Consider the following 26,413-nt stretch of genomic DNA (forward strand, 5'->3'; position numbering starts at 1 on the left):
ACTTAGTCATGGAAATTAGATATGTTTTTGAACAGTTGTACAGTGAACCACACATAAATATTGATGCCATTGTAAACTGAACAATAAAAACACTGTTATGCATGCCAGGCCACTTGATATTATACCAAATATATATATATATATATATATATATATATATATATATATATATATATATATATATATATATATATATATATATATATATATATATATATATATATATATATATATATATACATACTGTGTGTCTGTCTGCCATTTTTGTTTTGGTAAAGTAGTGGTCACATGTTCATAGGCTAAAATGTAGTGCTCACCTGCATGATGTTGCTGTTTTCATAAATTAGTATTTTTGGACTTTACATGAGGAGCTTTTGCAGTAGACATCAGTTGCTGTGTTCAGTATCTGGAGGATGCTGGATGCTGTGATTACTGCTGTTTTTTTCATTATGTGTTGGGTTTTATGATAACGTGGACATAATGTAGATGTACAGTTTATGCAATTCCCAGTTCCTGGTGAGCAAAAATGTTGGAAACAGGCAGTACTTCCTGTAGCTGTAAAAAAAAGTTTATCTAGAAGGAAAGCCCTTATGTATACAATGGTGGCATATAAATAAATAAACAAAAAAGCACTCTGATGATGCGTTCACACCAGATGCAGATGAAGCGTCAAGCTCAAGTGATTTACATGTTAAGTCAATGCAAAGATGCAAATCGACTATTTGTACGAATGAGGCAATCAAATGACGCAAGTTGAAAAGTCTGAACTTTAGCGGAGATTTGTGCCTCGTTAACCAATTAGCAGCTTGCTCTAGTATGGGCATGATTAAGACATAGTGCCTGTTGTTGTTGTTACAAGGGGAAATCCTCCTGTCCACACCGGACAACAGTCATCAAACTGGGATCGGATTAGGAGTTGATGAACTCATAGGTCTTGGTGTACCTCTGAAATGATCTAGTGGACTCAGACACGGCGCCAAACAAATCTACGATGTTTTTCAGCATTCCTAAAGCACATACAGCACAGCTATTATCTCAATGAAATCCATGTTAGCCTATTAGCAATGAAGCTCGAGTCAACAAGCAGACAGGCAAGAATCTATTGTGAAGTGAATCTAATTACGAATGAAGTGAGTAGACTCAAAATGTTTGCGTCTATTTATGTGCTAATAGCACAATTTATTTGCAAGCGTCATATCTGGTGTGAACACAGCATGAAAGTTATTTTCAATTGTTTATATTATCAAGCCTCTGCAATGAATAATTAGCCAAAATGTATAAAAAAAGAAACATTTTGTCCATTGATATAACCCAGGTACACCCCCCACCCCCTAACCCACCAGTTGACTGGATTGATTACATGTTTGTAATAGCAGGCAGCTAGTGTAGTTTCAAATCATTTTGGTACTGTCTTTTGTACAATGAAATGCTCAGCAGTGGTCTTCACTAATGAATTTGCAAATAGTTTGTCTTTAAGCGTATTAAAAACAGCAGCTAGACATGTAAACAATGTTATGAACATGATTTCACCGCAGGGAATCTTTAAACAACAATAACACTTTTTTTTTTTCTTCCAGTGGCTGCCAGTTCTTCAACAGTGAGATGAAGCTCTCTGGCACATTTGAAGTGCATTAATGAGCGTGCTGGAGATTTCTGTATTTGTGTGTTATTAATAGAGCTGCAGCAGGGATCGTCCCGTTCACACTCACTCACTCAGACTCTCCATCAGATGAACCGCGTGTTGTCATTATGAAACATTCATAAAGCGCAAAGGCGGAAGCCGCCGCAGGAGAAAGTGATGACAAGCCACGGTAAGAAGTGATGACACGTTACATGTGCCCGCTAGCGGCAGCCGAGCAGCCATCAGCTGATAGCACGCTGCCCAGAGAAACATTAATAATCATATGGGCATAAGATAGAGATCTCATTTACACTTACTCCTTATAATGTTACCAGTTATTTATGTCATCTGCCGTTTAAAAAATAAAATAAAATCAAACAGTAAAGGGGTCTTCAAAGGTTTTCTTTTTCTTTCACTAGTGTAAGATGGTGTTTAACCTTTGGAAAATGTTAATCAGGGCTAAGGATTTTTTTCTGTCCTTTCATACATCTATACATGCAAACAATACTGCTTTTATTTTTTATCTAAATAAAAAGTTACTTAAATAATTTGACTTATCACGTAGTATTATACTAGATGTGCCCAAACGAGGGCCTTTGATTTGGCCCGCCATCCCATCTGAGAAGAGAGGAGGAATGTTGGGCATCTTTTAAAGGTTGTAACCTTTTGTTTGTTTATTTTATTGTTAAAAGCTAACTGAATTAAACATTTTCAATTAAATGGTTTAAATTAATCAGACTTAGTTTAAATGTTCGTACTGTTACCTGACAGATAGAGCATGTTGTATTCATTATTGAGATCCACTGTGTTATGTTTGATTTATGTTATTATTGCAATGTTATCATTTTAAAGGTCATACTGCATTAGTTGATATTATTGAAATTAATTGTTTTATTTACTTTTAAATCTCATGAAATAAATTAGGAAATTACTCATGGCAACTTTAATATAATATAGGTTGGCTTATTTACCTTGGACCCACGGCTCTCAATGTTAATTGGCTATTGTCCCTTTTTTAGAAATAGTTTGGGCACCCCTGTCCTATACTATTTTGAAATAATCTAAGTGATATGTAAAAGGCAGATTTTGACAAATCACAGCTTTAACGGGAGAAAGAGATATTTGAACGGTGGAGAAATCATGCTAAGTACATTTTATATTGGATAAAACTTCGATTAGATAAAAGTTTAATGGGTTTTATATCAGATAACAAGGGATTTGTTCTCATAATGATTTTAAAACTGCAAAAAAGCTCAAGCTGTTAGCACTTGAGCTTTGTACATTGAATTCATTTGACATATTCAAAGGTGTTAAAGTAGAATTTCACAGGTCTTACTATTCTTTTGTCTTATTTCTCTTTCTTTCGTTTTCTCTTTGTCTCTTGCTATGCTTGTACATGTAAAAAAAAAATTTAATTTGGAATCCTCTTTGTTACACCGGCACTTCATAAAGGCTGTCTTGATTAAACCTTCTGTTCAGGAATGTTCTGCTTTCTTAGTAACAGCATTTGTCTCTTAACACACACACACACATGCAAAATAATATTTCAACTCATTCTATGTTGTATACTAGAGGATTTAAATACTGGAGCCAAGTCCACTCAAGAGAATCATGACATCTGCTTATCATAGGTTAGACTGGAATTTCTATGAGGCTTAATTGATGTGAAAGTCTTTTGTTTGAAATGCATGCACACACATGACACACAAGTTACAATTGATGATTTTGTCATCATATAATTATGCGCTGCAGCACAAGGAGAGGCTGATTTAGGTCAGCGTCCTGGGCAAATCCTGAACCTGTCTGATCTGAACGGTGTCTGGTTGTCATGGGAACACAAGGAGCTGTGATCACAGTTTCTTGCTGAAAAGTCCACAGAGAGAGAGAGAGAGAATGAGAATGTCTGACAAATGTCCTGCTCACATCAAGGGCACGCTTAACCTTTAATGTTTTTCTTGCCTGGGATTTCATAAATTCCATAGAGAATTAATTATTGACATAAAATAAATTACTTAGGAATGGAATTGCTCTCATTTTTTTCCCCGAATAGCACATTGTCGCCTTCTGGCTGAAACTAGAATTTCTCCATCATCTCCATATTTTTGACTTTCATTTATTTATGTATTATTTTTTTAATGGGAATATGATACCGTTTTCAAGATGTTGCCAGAATATGTGACTTTACAGCATAAAATGCCCCATTGATCATTTATTGAACCTTGCCAAAATTGTTTGTGAGCGAAGTAGAGAGGAAGTAGTTATTCTTTCTAGCCTGCAGCAGGACATTTATGAATGTTAGTGTATACATTTCTGTCATTGTACAATAGAGTAAATTCAGCTCACTAACTAGCATGCAGCTAACTATGTATATCAGCATTTGCAGCATGTAAATAACCCCATTCAGCAAATAAATTTGGAAACATTTTTAAAAATATAAAGTGACATCATATACAAAAGTATTTGTTAAAGTATTGTTAGCCTTGAACCAACCCAAAGTTACAGTTTCTCATCTGCAGAAGGACATATTACATATAAATACACTAACCGGACACTTTATTGATAGATAGCATCACACAATGGCTTTAAATTTGTTGGCTGCTATCCATTATGTGAATTTCCTATTTCAACACATCCCAAAGTTGCTCTATTGGATTGAGCTCTGGTGACTCTGGAGGCCCTTTGAGTACAGTGAACTCATTGTCACGTACAAGAAACCAGTCTGAGATGTTTTGCACTTTATGACATGATGTGTTATCCTGCTGGTAGCAAATGGGTACACTGTGTTTATAAAAAGATGGACATAGTCAGCAACAATACTCAGGTAGGCTGTGGCGTTTAAACAATGCTCAATTAGTACTAATGAGCTCAAAGTGTGCTGAGAAAATATCCCCTATATTACACCACCACCAGCCTGAATCATTGATAAAAGGCAGGATGAATCCATACTTTCATATTGTTGACTTCAAATTTTGACTCTACCATCTGAATATAGCAGCAGAAATCTAGACTTATCATACCACGCAACGTATTTCCAATCTTCAGTTGTCCAATTTTGGTGTGTCTGTGCGAATTGCAGCCTCAGTTTCCTGTTCTTAGCTGACAGGAGTGGCACCCGGTGTGGTCTTCTGGTGCTGTAGCCCATTCGCCTCAAGGTTGGAGGAGTTTCAGACCTCAGTTGTAACGTAGTAGTTAAAGTATTTAAGTTACTGTTGCCTATTTATCAGCTTGAACCAGTCTGGCCATTCTCCTCTGACCTCTGGCATCAACAAGGCATTTGCACCCGCAGAATGTGGTTGATAGTTGTGGTTAAAAATCTCACCTTTCTTCCCCATTTTGATGCTCAGTTTGAACTGCAGCAGATCATCTTGACCATGTCTACATGCCTATAGGCATTGAGTTGCTGCCATGTGCTTATTAGAAACTTGGGTTAACAAGCAGTTGTATAGATGTACCTACTACAGTGTATGTACAGTCAAGCCTGAAATTATTCATACCCCAGGGTATAGTCAGGGCTTTCCTCTCCTGGGATCTCAACTTCTAACCAATAAAAATGAAAAAAAAAAAAAAAACATATTTGATGGGGTAATTTTGCAGACGTGGATATGTCACACGGCTCCATAATTCTCTCTAGTGAAAAGGGTTTTTCAGTAATAAATTTTATAGTGTCCAATTTTAAGCAGTAATTAATCACAAATATATGTAACCTCATTAATACCATATTTAATCATATAAAAACCTTATGCATTATTATGACCCTTTTTATTTATTAAAACACAGACAGGGTTTCTCATTTCCTAAAAAACTGTGATTTAGGATATACACGGTTTTTATTTCACAACTACAATATTCCAACATAAAACTGGTTCATACCAAATCTAGCAAACTTCTTGTTTGTTTTTAAAACTCTCTGAGATCCTATACAGAATTCCTTTGCAGGAATTGTTTGTTCACTGAACACGGTCAAAACTGTATTGCTTTCTCCCTTGGAACAAAAACAAAATATACCAAATGTAAATTTTCAGAAACCTGAACAAAATTGAAGTTACATGAGCCGTGTGAACCAAGACTGAACCGCATGAAGTGGCGAGTGAGTGAATGGTGACAGAAATAATGCATCTGCACAAGAAAACAGAGCAGTGAGTCACAAAAACGGCAACCGAAGCTTGTTTGGCTAAATATTTGTGCAGTAATTTGATGTAGAGGCTAATAATCTTGAGCTCAGCAGCCATGCCTCCACCTCCAGCACCCCACATGCCACTCGGGAATCATGGGAAAAGAATGTCGAGGGCTTTCTGCTCCCAATGCTGATCATATCAAGGCACAGGAAATGGCATTCTGGGTAAAAGCCAATGCCAGGGGGACACTGGGGGACAGAGTGTTTGTGTGTGTGGCACTGTGAGTCAGCAGCACCAGACAGTCATGTTGTTTTGGGACAGATACGACCGAACAAGAGGTGATTTGACGAGGTGATGTCTCTAGAGAGATTAATGGATAGGGCAGCGACACAAAATGCCTTGAACCCATCTGTCTATGTGTGAGTATGTGTGTTTGGCAGGCCTTGAGTCAATTTCCAAACGCCTTACCTTCACATTTATGTTCTTGGAAGGCGTTTTCACATTAAAATGATCCCAAAATGTTATATATTGAGCTAAATACCATATGTGTGGATGGAGCTGGATAATTTAAGTTGCAACAAAACTTTCGGTTAAGCTGCTTTAATTTTCACCTCATCACCCATTCGCTAAATTTATAGAAAGCACAGATGGCAGGAGCGGAGCGCAGCTGTATTCCTTTGTTTCTGATCTCCTCAATCTAACTTTATTTGCTGCTCAATTTGTGCCACTAGATTCCTATTCTGCTTTCAATTTACCACACACACCTGCCCCCGCTCCTTTCCTCGCCACACTTTGATTGTTATGGATATGCTTTAAATGTACAGTAACAATTGCATTGTACGACCTTGGTTTCAAATACAGTACAGGGCATTTATAAGGCAATTATGCTGCATTCAATCCAAGCAGCTTTAACAGAAGATCTGTTAACTGTTAGTGATGGCAATTGCTTGATATTTGACTTCTGGCTCTTATAAAGTTATGTGCTTTGAAATCTGCAAACTTTGATCATTGGACTTCTGAACTTTCAATCGCTGGGTTATATATTTAATAAGCAAATCTAAGTGTAGTTGTGGCAATAATGAGCACAGTTTCACTATACCTGTGCTTTGTGTTCAATACTAATTATTTAAATGTTCCACCATATAAACTCTTTAGAATCAACACTTGAGCATAAATACAGTATTCTGCAAACGTTTTACTCCACCAGCGGGGTTGTTTTTTTTTTTTTTTTTTTTTAGCAACGATTAAATAACGAGCCATCTTTATGTTTTAGGCCAGTGGTGTCCATACTCGGTCCTAGAGGGCCGCTGGTGTGCAGACTTTAGTTCCAAATTGCCTCAACACCCCTGTTTTAGACTCTTTATTCAAATGAAATAAAGCTTTTTAGATGTTAGTATCAGTATTTTTGTTTTTTAGGATATCTGTAAGCTAGTGCACATCAAAACAGTGACAAAATTTGTGCTTGGTGAAGTTTATTTATAAACTCATTTCAAGAAGAGCGCTTGCTTGACTGATCAAGGCTGGTCCCACATTAAAATACACATGATTCATCAATCAGATACTTCCTACCGCACTATAAATAACCAGAGTTACTTACTTTAGTTATCTTCGCCGAGAAGAATTTGGCCCTTCCTCCCCTACTTCTCCACTTTTGCCTATATAGGGTGGCACGGTGGCCTAGTGATTAGCACTGTTGCAACAAGAATGACACTGGTTCAAATCATTAACAGAACAGTTGTCGTTGCTGTGCGGAATTTACATGTTCTCCCCGTGCTCGCTCCACCGGGTTTCCTCCCACAGTCCAAAAGCATGTGTCATAAGTGAATTCATCAATCTGAATTAGCACTATAGTTGAGCTCTTAACCAGCAGTGTATCCCTATGAAGCAATTTATAATCTGTCATTAGCTCTAAATAAGGGGGAGTTCTCTAGACCTACCTGAGCTTAAACTCCCTTCTCGCCCTGCAAACGGGAGGGAGCCCCGTGCTAGATGATCTTATGAGCTCAGGGTTCTCTCCCGGGACAGCATGCTAAACTCGCTTTATAATCAATCATCAGCTAAGTGTGAACTCTTGAAGAAGATATTAAACTGATATAAACATGTAAAGCTTGAAGTTTTTCACTTCCGTCTAAATGGATCAAACGCTTTTTTGCTCACATCACCTCATACTTCAGTTTCTCATCAAATTATGACCAATCGATTGCTCTCTAGTGTCTGACATGCCCCACCCCCTTTAAGTAAGGTGGAAAGGTGATAAAACCTGTTTTTTTAAGGGGAGGAGCTACATTGTGTCCCACCCTCTCTACATGATTTGGTTGATATTACGCCAAACATTGAATAAAAGATGCACATTTCAAAGTATTTCACAGGATCTTTATTTTTTTTCTTCTGTATTCATTTTTCTAAAAATCTTATTAGTTTGCTTAGATTTTCCTATTTTCCCAATATAGAATGGCGGTGAGCAGATGTGAACTTTATGGAAATTAATTTTGGATCTATGCTTCTGAATTATACCCTTAACCATGCCTGAAACAATTATGTTATGTTACTAATATACACACTGGTGATAAATAGTTATTAAACACTGTCTTGATCATATTTCAGAGGCATTCATTAACTTTTTATTTAAATTCATGTTTATACTGTAAATGTTAGTTTATGCAATGCAGAGATTCCCAAAAGTTTTTTATTTTTCTGTGAACCCCTATAAAAAATTTAATTGAAATATACATGAAGAAGATAACATATTAACAATTTAACAACATATATATATATATTCACTTCTCTGATTTCAGTTAATGATCACAGTGACATTTGGGTAAACAAAATATTTCTATTTTTAGTGTATGTTCACTTTTAAATAATATATTGTATTTTACATTTTGATGAATTATTTGTTAGCTTTAATGAGCACACAAACTGCAGTTCTTCCAAATCTCTGTGTAATATTAAGGTTATTATTTTATGCTGATATCATGAAATGGTTATATCAATATGATAAATATGTGGTTATTTTAAAATAAGTTTGATAAAACGTCATCTAAAAGTAGTAGTCAGATTACATTACCTAATATGAGTAACTGGCATGGACAACTACAGTTTTCTCATCAGTATACAGTATTATGAAATGATATTGAGTTTGCTTCAATTGATTACCCTTTGTTTTGTTTTCACATTTTGCCACTTATTTGTTTCCATGGTTACTAGTTGTGTTGCACACCTTTTTCTAGTTTTCTCATAAACATGTGTGTATTTCCATACATATTTAATTCTATTTCATGCATCGATTTCACTGTCATGTTTTATTTAAATTTTTTGATTTTGTATATTTTTTTGTATAATAGTATGCTTATGCTTGCCATAACTAACATTGTTGTAACACCTCTACAGTTTTTGTGTGAATAAAAAATGTGCAATAAATAAGTAGCTGCAATCTTATTGTGAAGACTGAAATAAAAATATAAATTTAATGAATTTAAAAAATGTGAAACTTTTGGAATTTGAGCAAGTAATCCGTTCAGTGTTGCTAGATTGGGCAGTTTTGAACTTAAGTGTGCGTGTAAAAAATGGCTTGGGCAGTTTGACAAAATTTGGGCAGTTTTAAAAGTAAACTTACATGCAATTAAAAAAAACAAACAAAAAACAAATAGATTGACAAGTAGCACCTCAAATTGTTCAAAAGAATGAATTTATGAATTTATGCCATTATGCATCTACCTGAATCCATACTAGGAATTCATGGAGCTGCTGTGGAAGCTAGAACTCCTCTGTCCTCCTTCTGTTGTGTCAAATAAGTCATTGTTGCCAAATGAATTATTTTAAACCCAATACCAGTTTTTATTTTTGTTCCCCTGTGAAGGGGAAGGGCTTCAAATTTAACCCCTAAGAAACAGGACAGCACTACAACACCTGCACACGTCATCATATGTCATTGTGATCTCTTGCTTCACATGAAATCGATGATCGCGACGGCTGTCGTTATTCTAGTGGCTGTATTTTGTAGCTATTTATCATCAGGAAATCAGTGAAGGCATATATCATGTTATCATAACAATATAATGTGGCAATAAGATGTTAACTGTACTGTGTATTTACACAGTGGCCATATTCATCTATGTAAACACACAAAAACAACATTAACATTATATCAGACACTGTAAAAAGCCCATTTCCAGCCACAAGACTTTGCTGACAGGGTAATTCAAGTGTCATTGAGTGACAGAATGTTGTGGGACAACTATACAGGAGTTTTTATTTTGGGTTATAGGTAGCGAAATTTAGCAGTTTTTATTTTAGAGTTTATTTTTTAAGCATGTTATGAATGTATAAAATTTTGCTTGTTTGTTGTAAAAAATCATAATAATGACAAAAATACTAATTTGTGCATCTCCTGACTTCCGTGTGCAGCCATGCCGGACATTTTCGTACCCCTTGGTTTTGAGTGTGGTCCTGAAAAAATCTCTGTTTTATGGGCTATCTACCTCTTTCCCTGAGCCCTACGCCTTCAAGCTACAGAGAATTGGGACACCCCTAAGGGGTAGAATTGGGATTGGGCCTTAGGCTCACCAGATTTACTAGAGACACATTGGACCACACTAGTTAACTAATATCCTAGATTAAACAGACTAAAACTAACATACTAAATACAAACTAAAATACTTTTGGTTTTACATAATATTTAATGCAAATAATTTATAATCTATATAAATATGATAAACAAATAAATCTACAATATATAAGTGAATGGGTAGTGTAATCTGCAGAACAATAAGTGCAGCGTTGTGATGTGATCCAGTTATGTTGTTGTTTTGTGGTTCTGTGACTGTTGGTGTTGGTTGTTGTATGGTTAAAAAAAACATTAAATTAAAGTAACTTGGCTAGTTATAGAATTTCTAAATAAAATTGTAATCTAATATTTTGGGTATTTTTTGTGTGCGTTTGGGTGGGTTTTGGACAGCTTTTGGGCTTAAAAAAGTCAGCTATATCTGGCAACACTGAAGTCGTTAGTTATGACTAAAGTAATTAGTTATGACCCATCACTGCATGCTACATACTATGCTGTATCGTTTATAATACGTTGATACAGTACTGACAGTAAAGTGGTGAAAAGGAAGTGTAAGTTCATTCTTGTAATTTTACACTTTACTTTTAAATTGGCACAATGAAGAAATGTTTTTTTTTTTTTTTCCAATAAGGCGAACCATTCAAACCGTAGCTGCAATCGGCAGTATCCATCCGTGTCAAAGGTCACATGTTAAACCAAGATGCACGTTCAGCTCTGAGCAGTTTATGATGATGTACGCTTGTGTAATCCTACTGTGACATTTTGTGCTGCGTATATAGAGTCTGATTCATATCTTACAGCCTTGGCATTCTGTCCAAAACTAAAATCAATATGAACCCTGAAGAGGCCGCAGACAGAAAGAAATAGAGAGAGGGATCAGAGAGAGAAGGAAACATATTCACATTAAACACACACTCAAGATGGACAGTTAAATCTTCAGACTGATGCAGATAAAAGAGGTTTGTCAGAAACACATCAAATTCAAGGGCAGAAAGAGATAAAGACTTTGAATCCAGAGCAGATGAATGGACACGATAGACAGAAATGGAAATATATGAACTCTGTTGTGTCAGACATCACAGCAGGCCTCATCCTCCTGGAAGCCAGTGATAGCTGTAATCTTCAGTTTGCAAGACAACATGCTAATGTAAACATTAACACACACACACACCTGTTTTATATATATATATATATATATATATATATATATATATATATATATATATATATATATATATATATATATATATATATATATAAATATTTAAAAAAAGTAAAACCCTCTTTTGTATGATTTTTTTTAAGCATTTCGAATTACGAGGACATCAGGCATGATCATCATTAACATAATAAAAGTAGGTCATACCACCCTGATCTCATGAAGAAGCATTATTATTTTATGTTTTGTCAGTTTAGTGGCTAATTTATACAAATACACACAATTTCAGATGTACAAAAAACAACCGTCACTGGGCGATGAGCAAATCAGACTAAATTGTACGTATGAGATCATACAAATTAACCACTAAATCAAAAAAATATAAATTAACTGCCCTGAGATAGCATTGGTCATACCCATGTCATTATACAAGCCACATAAACAAGTATACAATATTTTGTTGTAATGCATAATATATCAATATAAATTGTTTATATAAGTGTTTATCCTGCAAAACATGTGATGTGTTATGTCGTAGGTTTAAGTTAGCTAATTCTGCTCACCTCTATAGTCTCTGTGAGCTTACAGTATGTGTGAACTCACTGTATAGTATTATGGAATTTATATCTACTGGAACTTGTTGTTATCTTGACTACATTTTTAGTAGTGTGGCAATAGTTGACCTCTTTTACAAACAGTAGCATTAGCATTTTCTTAACATTTTCAGCTGAACTACACAACGAATATGCAGACACTATCATGACAAATCACTACAATTTTATGTTTGACATATTAGTTGCTAATTCTTATAAATGTCCTTCATCTTTGTATTGTACATTCTGCTGATTCCCTATTTTGTGAACCTTTTTTTGTGTTTGTTTTTTTCAAATCGTATGTTTCAAATACTACAAAATAATACTGAAAACACTATAACTCATAACACACAGGTAGATTCAATTTCAGGTGTGATGAAGATGAAATGTCTTATTCTTATTTGTTTTGCATCTAATTAATGTATTTTTGCTGCTTGTTCAATTTAAAATGTGCTAAAACAACACATTTTTTTTTGGAACAACAGATTTTTTTATGTTTATTGAGCTTAAATACGTTAAGTTAACTTAATCAATTTGTGTTGGGACAACTTGAACATTAATTGATTAATGTAACTTAATTCCTTAATAATGTAACTTAAGTAACTTAATTCCTTTATGTTGTCCCATCACAAACTGTTTGTGTGGAACCCAGCATTCGTCGCCAGCGTCAAGTACAGCAAACATAAACTGTTTAAATATGTTATCTCAGACTTTTAGATGCCACTATGTATAGATATTTCTAAAATACCTTGGTGAATTTTAAAGGAATTACCTTGCAGGCACAGAACGATAACATGAAGTCATATTGACATTGTACCCCAACATACCCCAATGTCGTAGGGACGTTGGATTTTGTTCGGAATAAAAAATTGAGTTGACGTCCGAACCCAATGTCAGGCCGACATAAATGTCCAACCTAAAATCAACCAAATATTAATGTTGAATCATGTTACACCTTGATGTTGTGTGGACGTTACCACTATGAAATCTACCAGACGTTGGATTTTGGTCACTCTTCAACAAAACCTCAAATCAACTAAATATCAACAAAATTTGATGTCGTTATTGGACGTCAAAATAACGTTGTCCTTAGACGCTGGCTAGACATTGAATATTGGTCACCTGGCGTCATGACCTAAATCTAACCTAATATCAACTTCTTATGATGTTGTGTGCCTGCTGGGTAGCATTTCCATAGCATTAACTAAAACAAAGAAACAAACAAAACATGTTGGTGCTTTTATGTTTGTGACTGATACATACAAAAGTTTGAATGAGTGGTTTTACTGTACATCTGCAGCATCAAGTAAAGTAAACTTTACCTGTTAGAATACAAGCATAACATCCTTCTCTTCTTATCAAAAACAGCAGTGACTTCCTGTGCCATTAGTGAGCTTGAACTTCAGGCCTCCGCAACCCAGGATCGCTCTGTGTTTTTTGACATAACACACAAAAACCGCTTTTGTTGGACAGACGAGATGTGCTTCTACCCTGAGCGATGCTCAGTATGCTCACGAGTTACACAAATATACTCGTGTTTCAACACATCTGTACATACAACACACGCAGATAAATATGTCCAACATAAAGACGTGGACGCGGTCTGAAAATAAACGCCGGAGGATGAGGAGGAGTGAGTGTATAGAGAGAGAGACGGATGAGCTGATGGGGCTGATCTTCCAGCGCTGCATGAGCTGTTTATTATTACAGGCTCCTAAAACAATCCCGTCCTGCCAGGAATTTAGGATTGTTGGACAGCCCTCTTACATACAAACATGCACTCAGAAAAAGACACGATCGAATATGAAGAAAAGCAATTTCTCCACCGGTGTTCCTGTGCTTTTAACACCCAACGGTTGTGTCCAAGCATGACTGCCTCTGTTTTCGATATGACTTTTTATCTTTTTTGTGGTCCAGCATGTCAGAAATCCCTCAACCAAAACTGTTTTTTTTTGCTTCAGTTTTGTATCAGTATTTTCGGTGCTGTCACATTCCTTTGGGTCTATATTAGAGTGCCTGCGTAAAAGTTTTGGCTTTATAAAACCTCTAGGACTTTAACCAAAATGGGACATGAAATTGCAGCTTTTCACTTGCCAAAAGTATGCTGTACAGATCTGAGGCTGTAAAACTCTAGTGTGCCAGTGCGGTTTAAATGTTCATTTAGCTTGCGTTTAAAATCAGGTACAGAGTGGAAGCTTGCGCTCTTAAAAATAAAAAGGTGCCAGGAAAAACCGAAAAGGGCTTTCACATACAGTCCATTCAAAAATGACTGCTTGGTCAAACTACTTGTTTAATATTAGTTGAACCAACAGTTAATTCTTAAGTTTTGTTTGGGACAGCTTAATTGCTTTATGTTTAGTCCACTTAAATTTATAAAAACAATTAAGTTAAGTTAAGTTAAGTTTGTGTTGAAACAACATGAAGGAATTGTGTTGAACCATGCCATTATTACAGTGTAGATCAGTGCTTCTCAAACTTTTTTCACGAAATACCACCTTAGAAAAAAAATGTTTCACCAAATACCACCATAAGGACCGGCATTGAAATACTGAAGCGTAGTAGGCCTAATTAAGCAGCTACAGCTCTGCACAGTTCAAAAAAGAGGCAGATTAATTCCTGCTATTAAGTATATTTATTATTGTCAGCCACTTTAAACATTATAAATAGTTTGAACATTAACACTGCACTGTGGTTACAAGTAAAAATATAAATAAAACGTCAACGTTTAAATTAAAACGTGCTTTTAAAATATAATAAAAAATTACACTGTTCTTAAAAAGCAAAAACAAAACTGCTGTATTTAAATGTAAAGCATTAACATATAGTAGTAGCCTATTCATCAAAATCTGGACATGTTCCTTAGACCTCATAAATATAGGCTATATGTCATCATATTCATATAAACTCATTTTAATACATTTTTAAATATATGTGGCATGTACATAGCTATGACTTATTTGTATATCTTTGAAATCTAAACATTAACTTGTATTGTATATTATATATATTGCATAAATAAGTTGGATTTACATATTTAAATTAGATATTAGAAGAGCTCATTGCCTGTTAGAGTAGGCTATTTGTGTCAGAAAAGTGATTAAACTATGCCTGTCAACATTAGGATATAAAAAAATGGGATACATCCCCAACAACCGTTACAAATATGGGGAGGATATTAGCTTCAAATGATAAAATACATAACAAACATTAGAAAATTGAAAATAAAATAAAATAAAAGGTTAAGCCTACTAAATTAAATTACTGATCACATTGGTGTTATCGTTCGCATCAAAGAGTTAAAGGTTTGTTAATTTTTTACTTTAATTATTCAGCAAATCCTCCGCGTACCACTAGGGGTACACGTACCACAGTTTGAGAACCACTGGTGTAGATGATATAGAAAGGTGAAAAGTTCTTCGAAAACAGATTAACTTTCGTAAGCATAAATTCATAGATGTTTTTATATTTATGTTGCAACTCTTCCCACTTCAGTATTATTTAATTGTTGCTGTTTTTAACATGATAAAACACATACTTTTACAGACTCCATTAAATCTGTTAAGCACTGTTGTGCTCCTTGGTCATTTTTCAGTCAAGACTTTTCCCCCTCTTTCTTTATCTAACTGTTTAGAAAATGTATGTAAAGTTTAGTAAATGTTTAAAAAATTGCTATGTGAATAATAATTAATAATAATATTATTATTATCATTAGTAGTAGTAGTAGTAGTAGTTGTTGTTGTTGTTGTAGTGTTCCACTTTTTTGCCAATTTTACAGGTAATAAATGCTAGTGGGTGGGTGTTAGTGAGACCAGCAGGGGGAGTTAAATCTGCAGTCTATGTAGGTCCTAATGCCCCAGTATATTGATGGGGACTCTATACTGCATAGTGAGTGTCGTCTTTTGGATGAGATGTTAAACCGGGATCCTTACTCTCTGTGGTTGAGTAGGGGTTTAACCCTGGCATCCTGTCCAAATATGCTCACTTTACCCTGTCCATCATGGCCTCCTAACCATCCCCCTATCATAATTAGCTTCATCACTCTGTCTCCTCTCCAATCAGCTGGTGTGTGGTGTGCAATCTGGTGCAATGTGGTTGTCGTCACGTCATCCATCTGGATGCTGCACAATGGTGGTGGTTGAGGAGATTCCCCCAATAATGTGTAAAGTGCTTTGAGTGTCTGTATAAATGTAAAGAATTATGATTATTATTATTGAAAATACACACAATTGAAGTAAAATATACTATGTTATTACAATTACACAATATTTATTTTCACTGATATGCATGAATAAGAAAGTCTTTTCTAATGCTTCTATAAAACAGTTTGCAGAGACCTTTTATCCATTTACTGTTTCTAAGTGAATCTGTTTTTTGAGTATACACATTTTTGTCTCTTTTTTAACCTTTAAATGTAGTTAAGTACATCGAATTAGGTGTATAAATTACCACAATATACTGTATTGTAAACCATGAATGACAAACAAGAAGTTTAACTTATGTATTTATTTGTTTATCAACACATAAACAAAATTTAATACAATTACAATTCATTCACCAATGTGTTCCAGCGCTTTTAACACTCAAATATTGCGTCCAAGTATGACTGCCTCTGTGTTCGATATGATTTTTTTTCATGGTTCAGCATGTCAAAAATCCTTAAACCAAAAACATTTTTTGCTTCAGTCATATATCAAAATTTTCAATGCTGTCACATTTCTTTAAGTCTATATTAAAGTGCCTGAGTAAAAGTTTAGAAAACCTCTAAGATTTTGATCAAAACTCATTTCATTTTCTTGTCGGCTTAGTCTCTTAATTATTCCAGGGTCGCTACAGCGGAATGAACCGCCAACTTATCCAGCATTTTTTTTTTTTACGCAGCGGATGCCCTTCCAGCCGCAACCCATCTCTGGGAAACATCCACACACACTCATACATTACGGACAATTTAGCCTACCCAATTCACCTGTACCGCATGTCTTTGGACTGTGGGGGAAACCGAAGCACCCGGAGGAAACCCACGCGAATGCAGGGAGAACATGCAAACTCCACTCAGAAACGCCAACTGAGCCAAGGCTCGAACCAGCGACCTTCTTGCTGTGAGGCGACAGCACTACCTACTGCGCCACTGCTTTGCCCTTGATCAAAACTATTTACTTAAAAATATAACCTTTGTAAAAAATGTTACTGTTCATGCAACATCCATACAACTCCTAAAAGTTTTGAGCTGAATTCATTCATTTGCCTTTGAATTTGCCAAAGAGTGCATTTACAGTATTTTACATTAAACTCCTATAGTTTACTTTACCATTTATTCTTTTTTTTTTCTATACATATATATTTTTTGGGTTGTGGAAGGGCTTAGTGCAGTGAAATGTGTTATTGGCAGTCAGTATTAATGGATGTGGATTAAAGGGCTCTAATTCTCATAACCCTGCTCCTAATGGATTGGAGCGCCGGCTTCGGCCATTAAACTCTCTGACGAGACTTTTACTGCCGCTCTCAAACTCTCAACCCCTGAGTTCCCTCACCAGCAAGGTTATACCTGTATTTTCCCTGCCAACACTCACTGCAAAACACACTCTTGATGTCCCAAGGGCTCCACGTTGACCTGAAGGTGCGCAAAAGACATTTTCTGTTTGTTTTGCTGGCTGATACAATTAACTGTGATCTTGAACTGCACTGACCTTGTGGCGGTGGACACAAGACCAGGCACTGGTACAAAATAGTAGGTGTATTGGTCATGTCTTAGGGTTAGTTCACCCATAATTGAAAATTATGTTATTAATTAAGCTCACGTGATTCCAAAGAGACAAATTATGTTATTTAGGATTAAATTAGAGAGCTTCCTTATCCTCCATAGACCGCAAGAGTATGAAGACATTGTCAAAACATTTCATGTGACTTCAGTGGTTCAACTGTAATCATTTACCATCCATTTATATATATAACTACTCTTCTACTATATTTACTACTGGGCATACACTGCTTGCACGTTGCACTGCTGACTTGTACATCATATTGTCTTTAGTAGACCTACTTCCTGATGAATTGACGCAGGAGATAAGACATTGGCAAAACAAATAAACTTTTTACAGTTTTTCTTTTTTGGCACACATACAGTAAGTGGGCTTCGAATAATTGCAAACGAATCATTCCAAATATGAACAAAGGTCTTAGGTGACAAAAATGACAAGAGTGTGCTCAATTATTGGCAGAACATCCACATCATAGATTACTGTAAATGCACAACATTATCAAATATGTTAGTAAACTATATCTTGTGATATCATGACGTTACATTATTTTTAAGTATAACAAGCAGTGAAGATCTTTGCGCACTAAAGTCCAAAAATGTCATATGCATTTTTTTTCGTATTCATGTGCAAAAAATTTGTCACGTACACAAACCTTGCATAGTGTAATGCATATTAATTAAAACATTCCGAAAGCATGCAAATCATTTAGGAGTCAGTTCAAGCAGTGATACACTCGCTCTTATCCAAAGTAGAAAAATAAAGAGGAATTTGCTACATATTGTGTTCATCCAATACTAGACTACGTAGAGAGGAAAGAGAGTTCAGCTCTTTATCAACTAGCTGAGCTGGACTATCCCCAAATGCAAAATTTATTTCAGGAAATCAGTGGAATTCTGATACATTGCTTGTGATACTTTACATGTTTGTGTATGTAAACAAATCCGGAACAGAGACTGGCAGTACCCATAGAAATTATAATAGATGGCAGTCATGTTGACATATCGGAGCAATGGACTGAAGCGGACCATGAGGCGATTATAATGTTTATGGGCAGTAAGTAATGTATGGACACAAATATACACTCTAAACAACAGCAGGGAGAGGTGTGCAAGTGACAGAACGCAGCATATAGGGGTTTTTAAAAGTCCGCCACATTCTGTCTTATAATAGGCTGTGCACTGTGATTGTCATAAAGTTATCTGTGGCTCAGGTGATAGCATTTTGTGTTTGGCTGTTCGCTTGTACTATGGCTCTGAACTGTCAAAACACCTCACAAAGTATTTTTTTGCATGCAAATAATAATAATAATAATATTAATACTAATCGAACCCAGTTCGAATTTTTGTTTTTATGACAGATGAAAATTTCGGAGGCAGTGTGTCACTACGATTCAAACAACATGAGGTCAAATTTAATTTTTTTACATGCAAAATTTATGGACAAACATTTTAGATGTGTGCAACAAACTTTAGCCTGCCTAGATGAAATAAAGTCACTTGTTCACTGTTTTTATTGACTATGTGTCAGGATTCTGCCACTCTGGTCTTGTTAATACTTGTTTTAAGGTCCAGACACTAGTCCTGTCATGTCTTGTATGTTGTGCTCGACTTTAGTTTTCTCAGGTCGAGCACTCATTTTCTATCATTGTGTGTCTTTGTATGAGTGCCAAAACATGCATGCTGCATGTGTGAGTGCATGGTGAGTTTTTATTTATTGTGTACTTGTGTTTTGTGTGTGTCTTCTGTTGGTGTTGTGTTTTGGTACATGTTTACAGGTGTCGCGTGCTTTAGTGTTTCATGTGAACACACACTTAATGAGTCCTCTTATTAGTTTGTTTTGTTCAGCTGTTTGTTTGTTAATTATTTCTGCTTATATTCTCCTCATGTCTGCTGTCCTGTGCCAGTTCATCATCGTTTATTACCATGTCCTGTCGGGTGTTCCAGCCTTAATCCTTGTCAGCCTTCCCAGTCAAGTTTGTTTCTTTGTTTAGTTAATGTTTACCCCCTCTGGGTAGTTTGTTTTGCCTTTTATTTTATTTTATCATTAATAAAAACCCATAGTTTTCCCTGCACTTGAGTCCTCGCTCCTTTTCCTCACCACCAAACATGACACTATGACAGTTCCATGAAATAAACATACATAGGCCCTTTACATTCTGCAAGGTTCTGGACAAATGGGCTGTTTAGTTCATTTAAATGTTCTTTATACTGTGAAAAAAAAAGATTCTTTGGTGAATGAAAAAAGCTTTTGTGAAACCTCTTTTGGTTCATAGCTGCCATCTGTATATTTAAAAAGCATACTTATAATGTGTTCTCTGTTATTGTTCTGGGTAAGTCTTGTTTTTTTGCATGAGTAAGGGTTTTGCATATTTTATCATCATAGTAGCTCATCTGTCTTAGGAAGCCCTTTGCTGTCATCTAGCTCCAAATGAATTTGATTTTTTTGCCAAGACTGTGCTAGAAAGATATCAGAAATCACAGTGTTTTCTTCTTTGGTTTGTATATTGCTACAGTGTTGTCCTTTTGTAAGATATATGAACTTTTGACAACTTTTTATAAAAAGATAAGTCGTTTATCTGAAAGTAAATGCATTAGATCAAATATCAAAATAAATGGAATTAATTTTATTTGAAGGATAACATACCAATAAGTGTCTACTTTTTCACACACTGAATGTAATAGTTTGTTATACAACCAGTTCTATAATTTTCCAATGATTCATTGAAAAACATATAGCTTAATTGTATAGTACAGCTACAGACATTTTGTGGTTGGGGTCTGTGTGTGTTCATGCTTGTTTGATGTTGGGGTGAAATTTGAGCTGGCTGTGTTAGAGAGATTCACCCTATACGCAGATCAAAACTGAATCCTGTTGTCTTTGTCTCCTTTTGAAGAGGCCAACTTTTTTGGCTTTACACTGAGACCATGTCAAAGGTACATGCAGCAGTCATGCAAAAAAGCGAACACAAGAAGCAAAAAAAAAGACATGAAACATCAAACAAATTCAGAGAGGTCCAGCCAGCCCTGAGCATTCTTATCCTGTGAGCTCAACCTGGGCCGACTGTCAGAAGAAAATCACACGGCTTTCCTTTCCTTTTAGCTAGAGCGATGATTTTGACAAACAGGGCTTGAAACAGGCGTCTGAAGCCCCGGGTCAAAAATGTCCATTGTGTGTAAAGTGTAGTGGTGCCTCTGAAGACTTTAGTGGGTAATTTCTCCACTCAAGAGTGTCACAGTCTTCTCCTCCTTTCCAATCTGTCTGCTTTTTCTGTTTTCAGTTCAGTCAGGCCATTTCACTGAATGGTGAGGAATAAGATTTCTATGATACAGAAAATGCATGCAAGGAATCAAGCAATTGAGTCAAAACATTTATTTACTGTATAACACTGAATAGCATCGAATTTGGCTCATTTTGAATGAACAAATCTAAAGAATGACTGTACTAGGGATACACAATATATCGTTATTTGCATATGCTCACTGGCCACTTTATTAGGTACACCTGTCCAGCTGCTCTCTAACGCAAATTTCTCATCAGCCAATCACATGGCAGCAACTCAATGCATTTAGGCATGTAGATATAGTCAAGACAACCTACTGCAGTTCAAACCGATCATAAGAATGAAAAAGAAAGGTCATTTCAGTGACACTGAACGTGACATGAGTGTTGGTGCCATACAGTCTGGTCTGAGTATTTCAGAAACTGCTGATCTACTGGGATTTTCATGCACAACCATCTCTACCATCTCTTTGGGCCCATTATTACCAAATTGAGCATCGTGTCAATGCCACAGCCTACCTAAGTGTTGTTGCTGACCATGTCCATCCCTTTATGACCACAGTGTACCCATCTTATGGCTGCTTTCAGCAGGATAAGGCACCATGAATACTCTCAGACTGGTTTCTTGAACATGACAATGAGTTCGCTGTACTCTAATGGCCTCCAAAGTCACCAGAACTTAATCCAATAGGGCATCTTTGGCATGTGGTGGAATGGGAAATTCGCATCTTGGATGTTAAGTCAACATATCGAGAGAGGTCTGGCTGCAGACTCTATGCAGATGCAAGCTGAGTTGCATGCAATACTTTTAAATGGGCTCACCTAACCCCAACCATAACTCTACCTGTCACAGTGACGTCACTGGCTCTATTAAGTGCATGTGTCTGACACTGCATCTCTGAGAGCATCTCAGCTTGCATCATAAAGGCTGCATCCCGATACTATTGAACAATTCTGAAGCAACTGCGTGATGCTATCATGTCAATATGGACCAAATTCTCTGAGGAATATTTTCAGTACCCTGTTTAATCTATCCCATAAAAATTAAGGCAGTTCTGAAGACAAAAGGGGATCCAACCTAGTATTAGGAAGGTGCACCCAGTAAAGTGGCCGGTGATTGTATATCTCACAAAATATATCAGTGTTCAGGATATGCTATGTTGAGTTCAGTTTGTTGTTGATGAGCCTTTTTTGTACAAACTATACTATCATAATTATTTTTTGCAGTAAAACAAAACATCACAATGTCAGATTTTTCCATATTTTGTACAGCCCTGGACTTTACAACTTTTTGTAAAGACTAGAGTAAAATATACTGTGCATCTATGAACCTCTTGTTGTTTTCAGCTTCTGCTGTTTTGAACACATGAACACTCTGAATCATTTCACAAGCATTTTGCTATTTAAAGTGAGGAACAGAATCATGTCATGCCGTGAGTAAAGGATCATGTGAGCCCTTCGAAGTAGCCCGATTTGAGCACTTTGGTTTGTCGGCCATGATTGTTTTGACTCCAAAGAGCGATAATGCTGTATGGACTCCACTGATAATGTTTGTTCATATAAAGGTTTTACTGGAAAGTCAAATGTTTTCTTAATTCTATGAGTCTCTCTTGTGAAATTTCTGTGCAAGAGCGCCCTCTGGTGTTGTGTATGAATGAAATCAGTGAAATGTTGTATTTTTGTGAGTGAAATTATTGAATGTTACTTCTTGCTTTGAATTGTCATAGTTATCCCCAATATGATTGTACACTCAACTTACTTTTGCTGCTTCTTCAAACTGCGTATTTAAAATTAGTTGAAACTACCCAATTCTTAAGGATTTTTTGGAAAACCTAATTGTTTAATTCAATCTATTTAAATTTGTAAAAACTATTAAACTTACTTAATCAATTTGTGTTGGACAATATGAATGAATTATTCGGAACCTAGACTTTTTAAAGTGTAGTAATTATCATGGTAACCGTATTATAGCATATCTCACTGTATTATGGTATTGCCAGAATACCACAATACATTGCATATACAGTAAATAAATCAATGGATGATGTGATTTATAAGAGTAAATTACAGACAGTAAGAGCAGCAGTATAGTAAAAAAAAAAAAAGATTTTGAAACTCTTTGACCTTCCAAGATCAGAAGTGAAAAATATGTAACGCTATTTCCATTTTCATCCACACAGCAATCTGTGAGTCAACATTATCTCTGGCCGCTTTGTAATCAGACTCTCTATCTCCATTTTTGACGGGCTTTGTGTGTATAATTCATATACTTCACCAGGCTGAATGTTTTTTTCGTCTCCTTCCACCGCTTTCCTTCCTCCATTTTTGTCATTTCTCCAGGGTTTTTGTGTATTCAAATGTGAGCTATTTCAGCGCTAGTCTAATTTAAATTTTGACGGACGGGTTCATTTCTGCACATCAATCATGTGAGCAGCGCGTCTGTCCGACCAAACACGTCACCTTTAAACGAACAGCCTGATATCATCTGCTCGCTTTCTCTGGTTCTTTCACTCTGTCCGGCTGTCTGAGACTTTGGTTTTGGTTTGGGCTGGAGGAGGGAATTGATCAGGAAAGGGGGAACTGTCAGCGTTTCACCGCAGGGAAGAGCTCTGATGGTGAGGTAGTGCTTTCCCCTTGGGCTGCCTGTCTGGATGGGGCCACATATCAAGGGCAACAAAGAAAAAAACTAAAAACTTAAAGAAAAGAAAAAAAAAAAAAAAGACTCCATGCACAATTGATTAAAAGAAAAGTTCACTTCAAAATGACAAGCCAGATAAACTATTAAAAATACACAATTTTAATGTTAAATTATATAATTAGTAAATTATTAAATGAATAGATTATTATTGTTTATTATTATTATTATTATTATTATTATTATTATAGAACTACAGATCTGCCACTTTAATGAACTACAGATCCCATCACACACTTCACTCACACGCCTGGCCCAGATTCTCCCTGATTGCAAATACACACATCTAAAGCTGTTCAAGACTAATTAAATGGACTATAAACACAGCACACACACATTGTTGCTGAGTCTTGGTTGCTGTAAGAGAGCATTTTCTAGCATTTTTTCTTGTCTTGCTTTTCATAGTTTTTGGAGGCTTGTTTGTAGTGGTGGTGAAATCAGAATTAGTTTTATTGCCAAGTGTGCCTCACACACACAAGGAATTTGTTTTGGCTAAAGAAGCTTCCAGTGTACAAAAAAAATAAATAAATTAAAAATCAGAAATGAAGCTTTCTGAACCAGTGAACCATTTAACTCAATTGTATTGGAAAAAGGCTTGTTACTTCAAATCAGAGCTTGATGCGGTCCGCTGCTGGTTAAAGTGTGGGAAAGCAGTGTGTTGCAAAAAAATGTCAAATGTTCAAAACCGACCAACTCGTTTATGTAATAAAACAATATAAACAAATTGCTTAATAACTATATATTTGTTTTAACATATATGTTACATCACACCACAGAAGACTGTAGTAAAATCAAAGGTATTTCATTTGTATTTATGTTTATCATTGTCCAATGGGTCTTACACCCAACAACTCGTTCCAAGCGGGGATCGAACCAGCGCTTCCTGCATGGGAGGTTGATGCTCTAAGGAGGAGGTTAGGGGAGCAAGGCTTAATCGCTGAACTCGCCAGCTGACCTCACACATATACACTATACAACAATATGATTTGTAATTCATTCAAAATGGTTGTATATAATACACTAATGCACTTTAGTATGGTTCAAAAGCTTTTTACTATAAATTACTAGTGTATTTTAGTTGAATTACTGTTGTGTGGGACCGGTGCCCTGCTTTGAAAAAGTAGAAATGTATGTAATCAACACCTAATCTCTTGCTATACACTTTACTATTCCACAAGGGTGTTTAAATGATTGCGTCGGACGTCACTCTTTACGGGATTATGGCACTGCTATACACTGCTTCATTGCGAGATGTATTTTTTTTTTTTGGAACATGCTTCGAAACCTCGACACACAATGTCACATCACTTGTTTGTTTTACTGCTGTGTTGTTTTGCCACCTGTCCAGACTATTTACCAGTATTTCTGGACTTAACATATCTCAATTTACAAATTATAATTGTTTGATCATTTTAAAATGCTATAAATTGAACTTAAATTAATTGATTATGTATTTTGTTTATTGTGACATGATTCTTTTGTAAATTAAAAGGTTTATGAAGTAAAAACCCAAAAGTTATGAACAACATATCTTTAAATAAGAAGCACCCTTATGTATTTATTATTATTATTATTATTATTATTATTATTATTATTATTATTATTATTATTATTATTATTACACTGTAAAAAAATATATGATCAATTAGTCATTTAACAAAATGTTTTTTGGTAATTTTTACTTAATAAACTAAATTAATCATGTTCTAATTTAATTTGAGAAGTTACACAAGCTGTTTTAAGTCAGTTTAACGTAATATACAGTATAAGTTCAATGCACTCTTAAGGTTAATTTGATTCAGTGTAAAAATTTAAGGCAAACCAGTTTACAGTGTATAATTATTATTATTATTATTATTATTATTATTATTATTATTATTATTGTTAATATTAATTTCACACATTTTACCTCCAAATTAAAGTCTTGTTTTGGACAGGAATATATCGTCACCTTGGAATTATAAGGTTCTATCTGCATTCTGAATGATTTTGAGATATTGAGCTTCAAAGTTTTTGCATTCCATAGCAAACAGTATGTATGCAACATTTTTTTTTAAAGTCTTAAAACGTACTTTGCTTCACAAAAAATCAGTGCTTGCTATCTTTAGAAAGATGGGATCTAGCAACTGGCCTCTGTAAGGAGTCTGTAAACAAACAGTGGCTACCAAAGCACCATATTTTGTACTGCATGTCTTGTCAACAGAAGACCTGTACTCCATTGATAATTGTCATTATGCATTTTTGTTGTGCTATGTTTGAAAGCCACTGTTGCTTACAAATCACAATAACACACTACATCAAACAAACCATGCCAAAATATAATCTGATCCCAGCATAAGTGTTTTATTACACCCCAAGTTACTCCGTGACAGCACTTTACAGCCACAGAAATGAGGCGGATGAGCAATTTTTCTTTTCTGTTTGTCACTTAAATAGTGTGAAATCCTCTTTTGTTGCTCTCCTTCTGTTCATCTGAGCGCAGATGTCAAACGTCACGAGTGCAGCTAGCGGCAGACTTTCCACCAATGTGAACTTTAAGCAAAATTACTCATTTATTCTTTGAGGTTTTCCTCTGAAAGTCCAGTTTTTTGGGTCTTGTGGTTTTTCACAATAAAAAAGACATGCACTCCT

General features: G+C 35.5%; 1 protein-coding gene and 1 long non-coding RNA gene across 9 annotated transcripts in view; both read left to right on the forward strand.

Annotated features, from left to right (window-relative positions):
• The window catches only part of LOC141376138 (uncharacterized), a 1,062,333-nt gene that overhangs the window by 410,952 nt on the left and 624,968 nt on the right, over positions 1 to 26,413 (forward strand). For 2 of the 8 annotated variants that reach the window (XM_087268008.1, XM_087268027.1), the window contains one exon: positions 1,578 to 3,015. The exons of the other annotated variants lie outside the window; for them this stretch is intronic. In XM_087268008.1, coding sequence (XP_087124134.1) covers positions 1,578 to 1,635 — 58 coding nt within the window. In that variant the 3' untranslated portion in view covers positions 1,636 to 3,015. Of the gene's footprint in view, positions 1 to 1,577; positions 3,016 to 26,413 lie in introns of those variants that run through there. 8 annotated transcript variants of the gene reach the window in all.
• LOC147842379 (uncharacterized) overlaps positions 1 to 26,413 on the forward strand; it is a 463,094-nt gene that overhangs the window by 371,587 nt on the left and 65,094 nt on the right. The gene's annotated exons all lie outside the window — the stretch shown is intronic.

The sequence above is a fragment of the Danio rerio genome, chromosome 9 (assembly GCF_052040795.2).
Source record: "Danio rerio strain M-AB ecotype USA chromosome 9, GRCz13ab, whole genome shotgun sequence".
Lineage (NCBI taxonomy): Eukaryota > Metazoa > Chordata > Actinopteri > Cypriniformes > Danionidae > Danio > Danio rerio.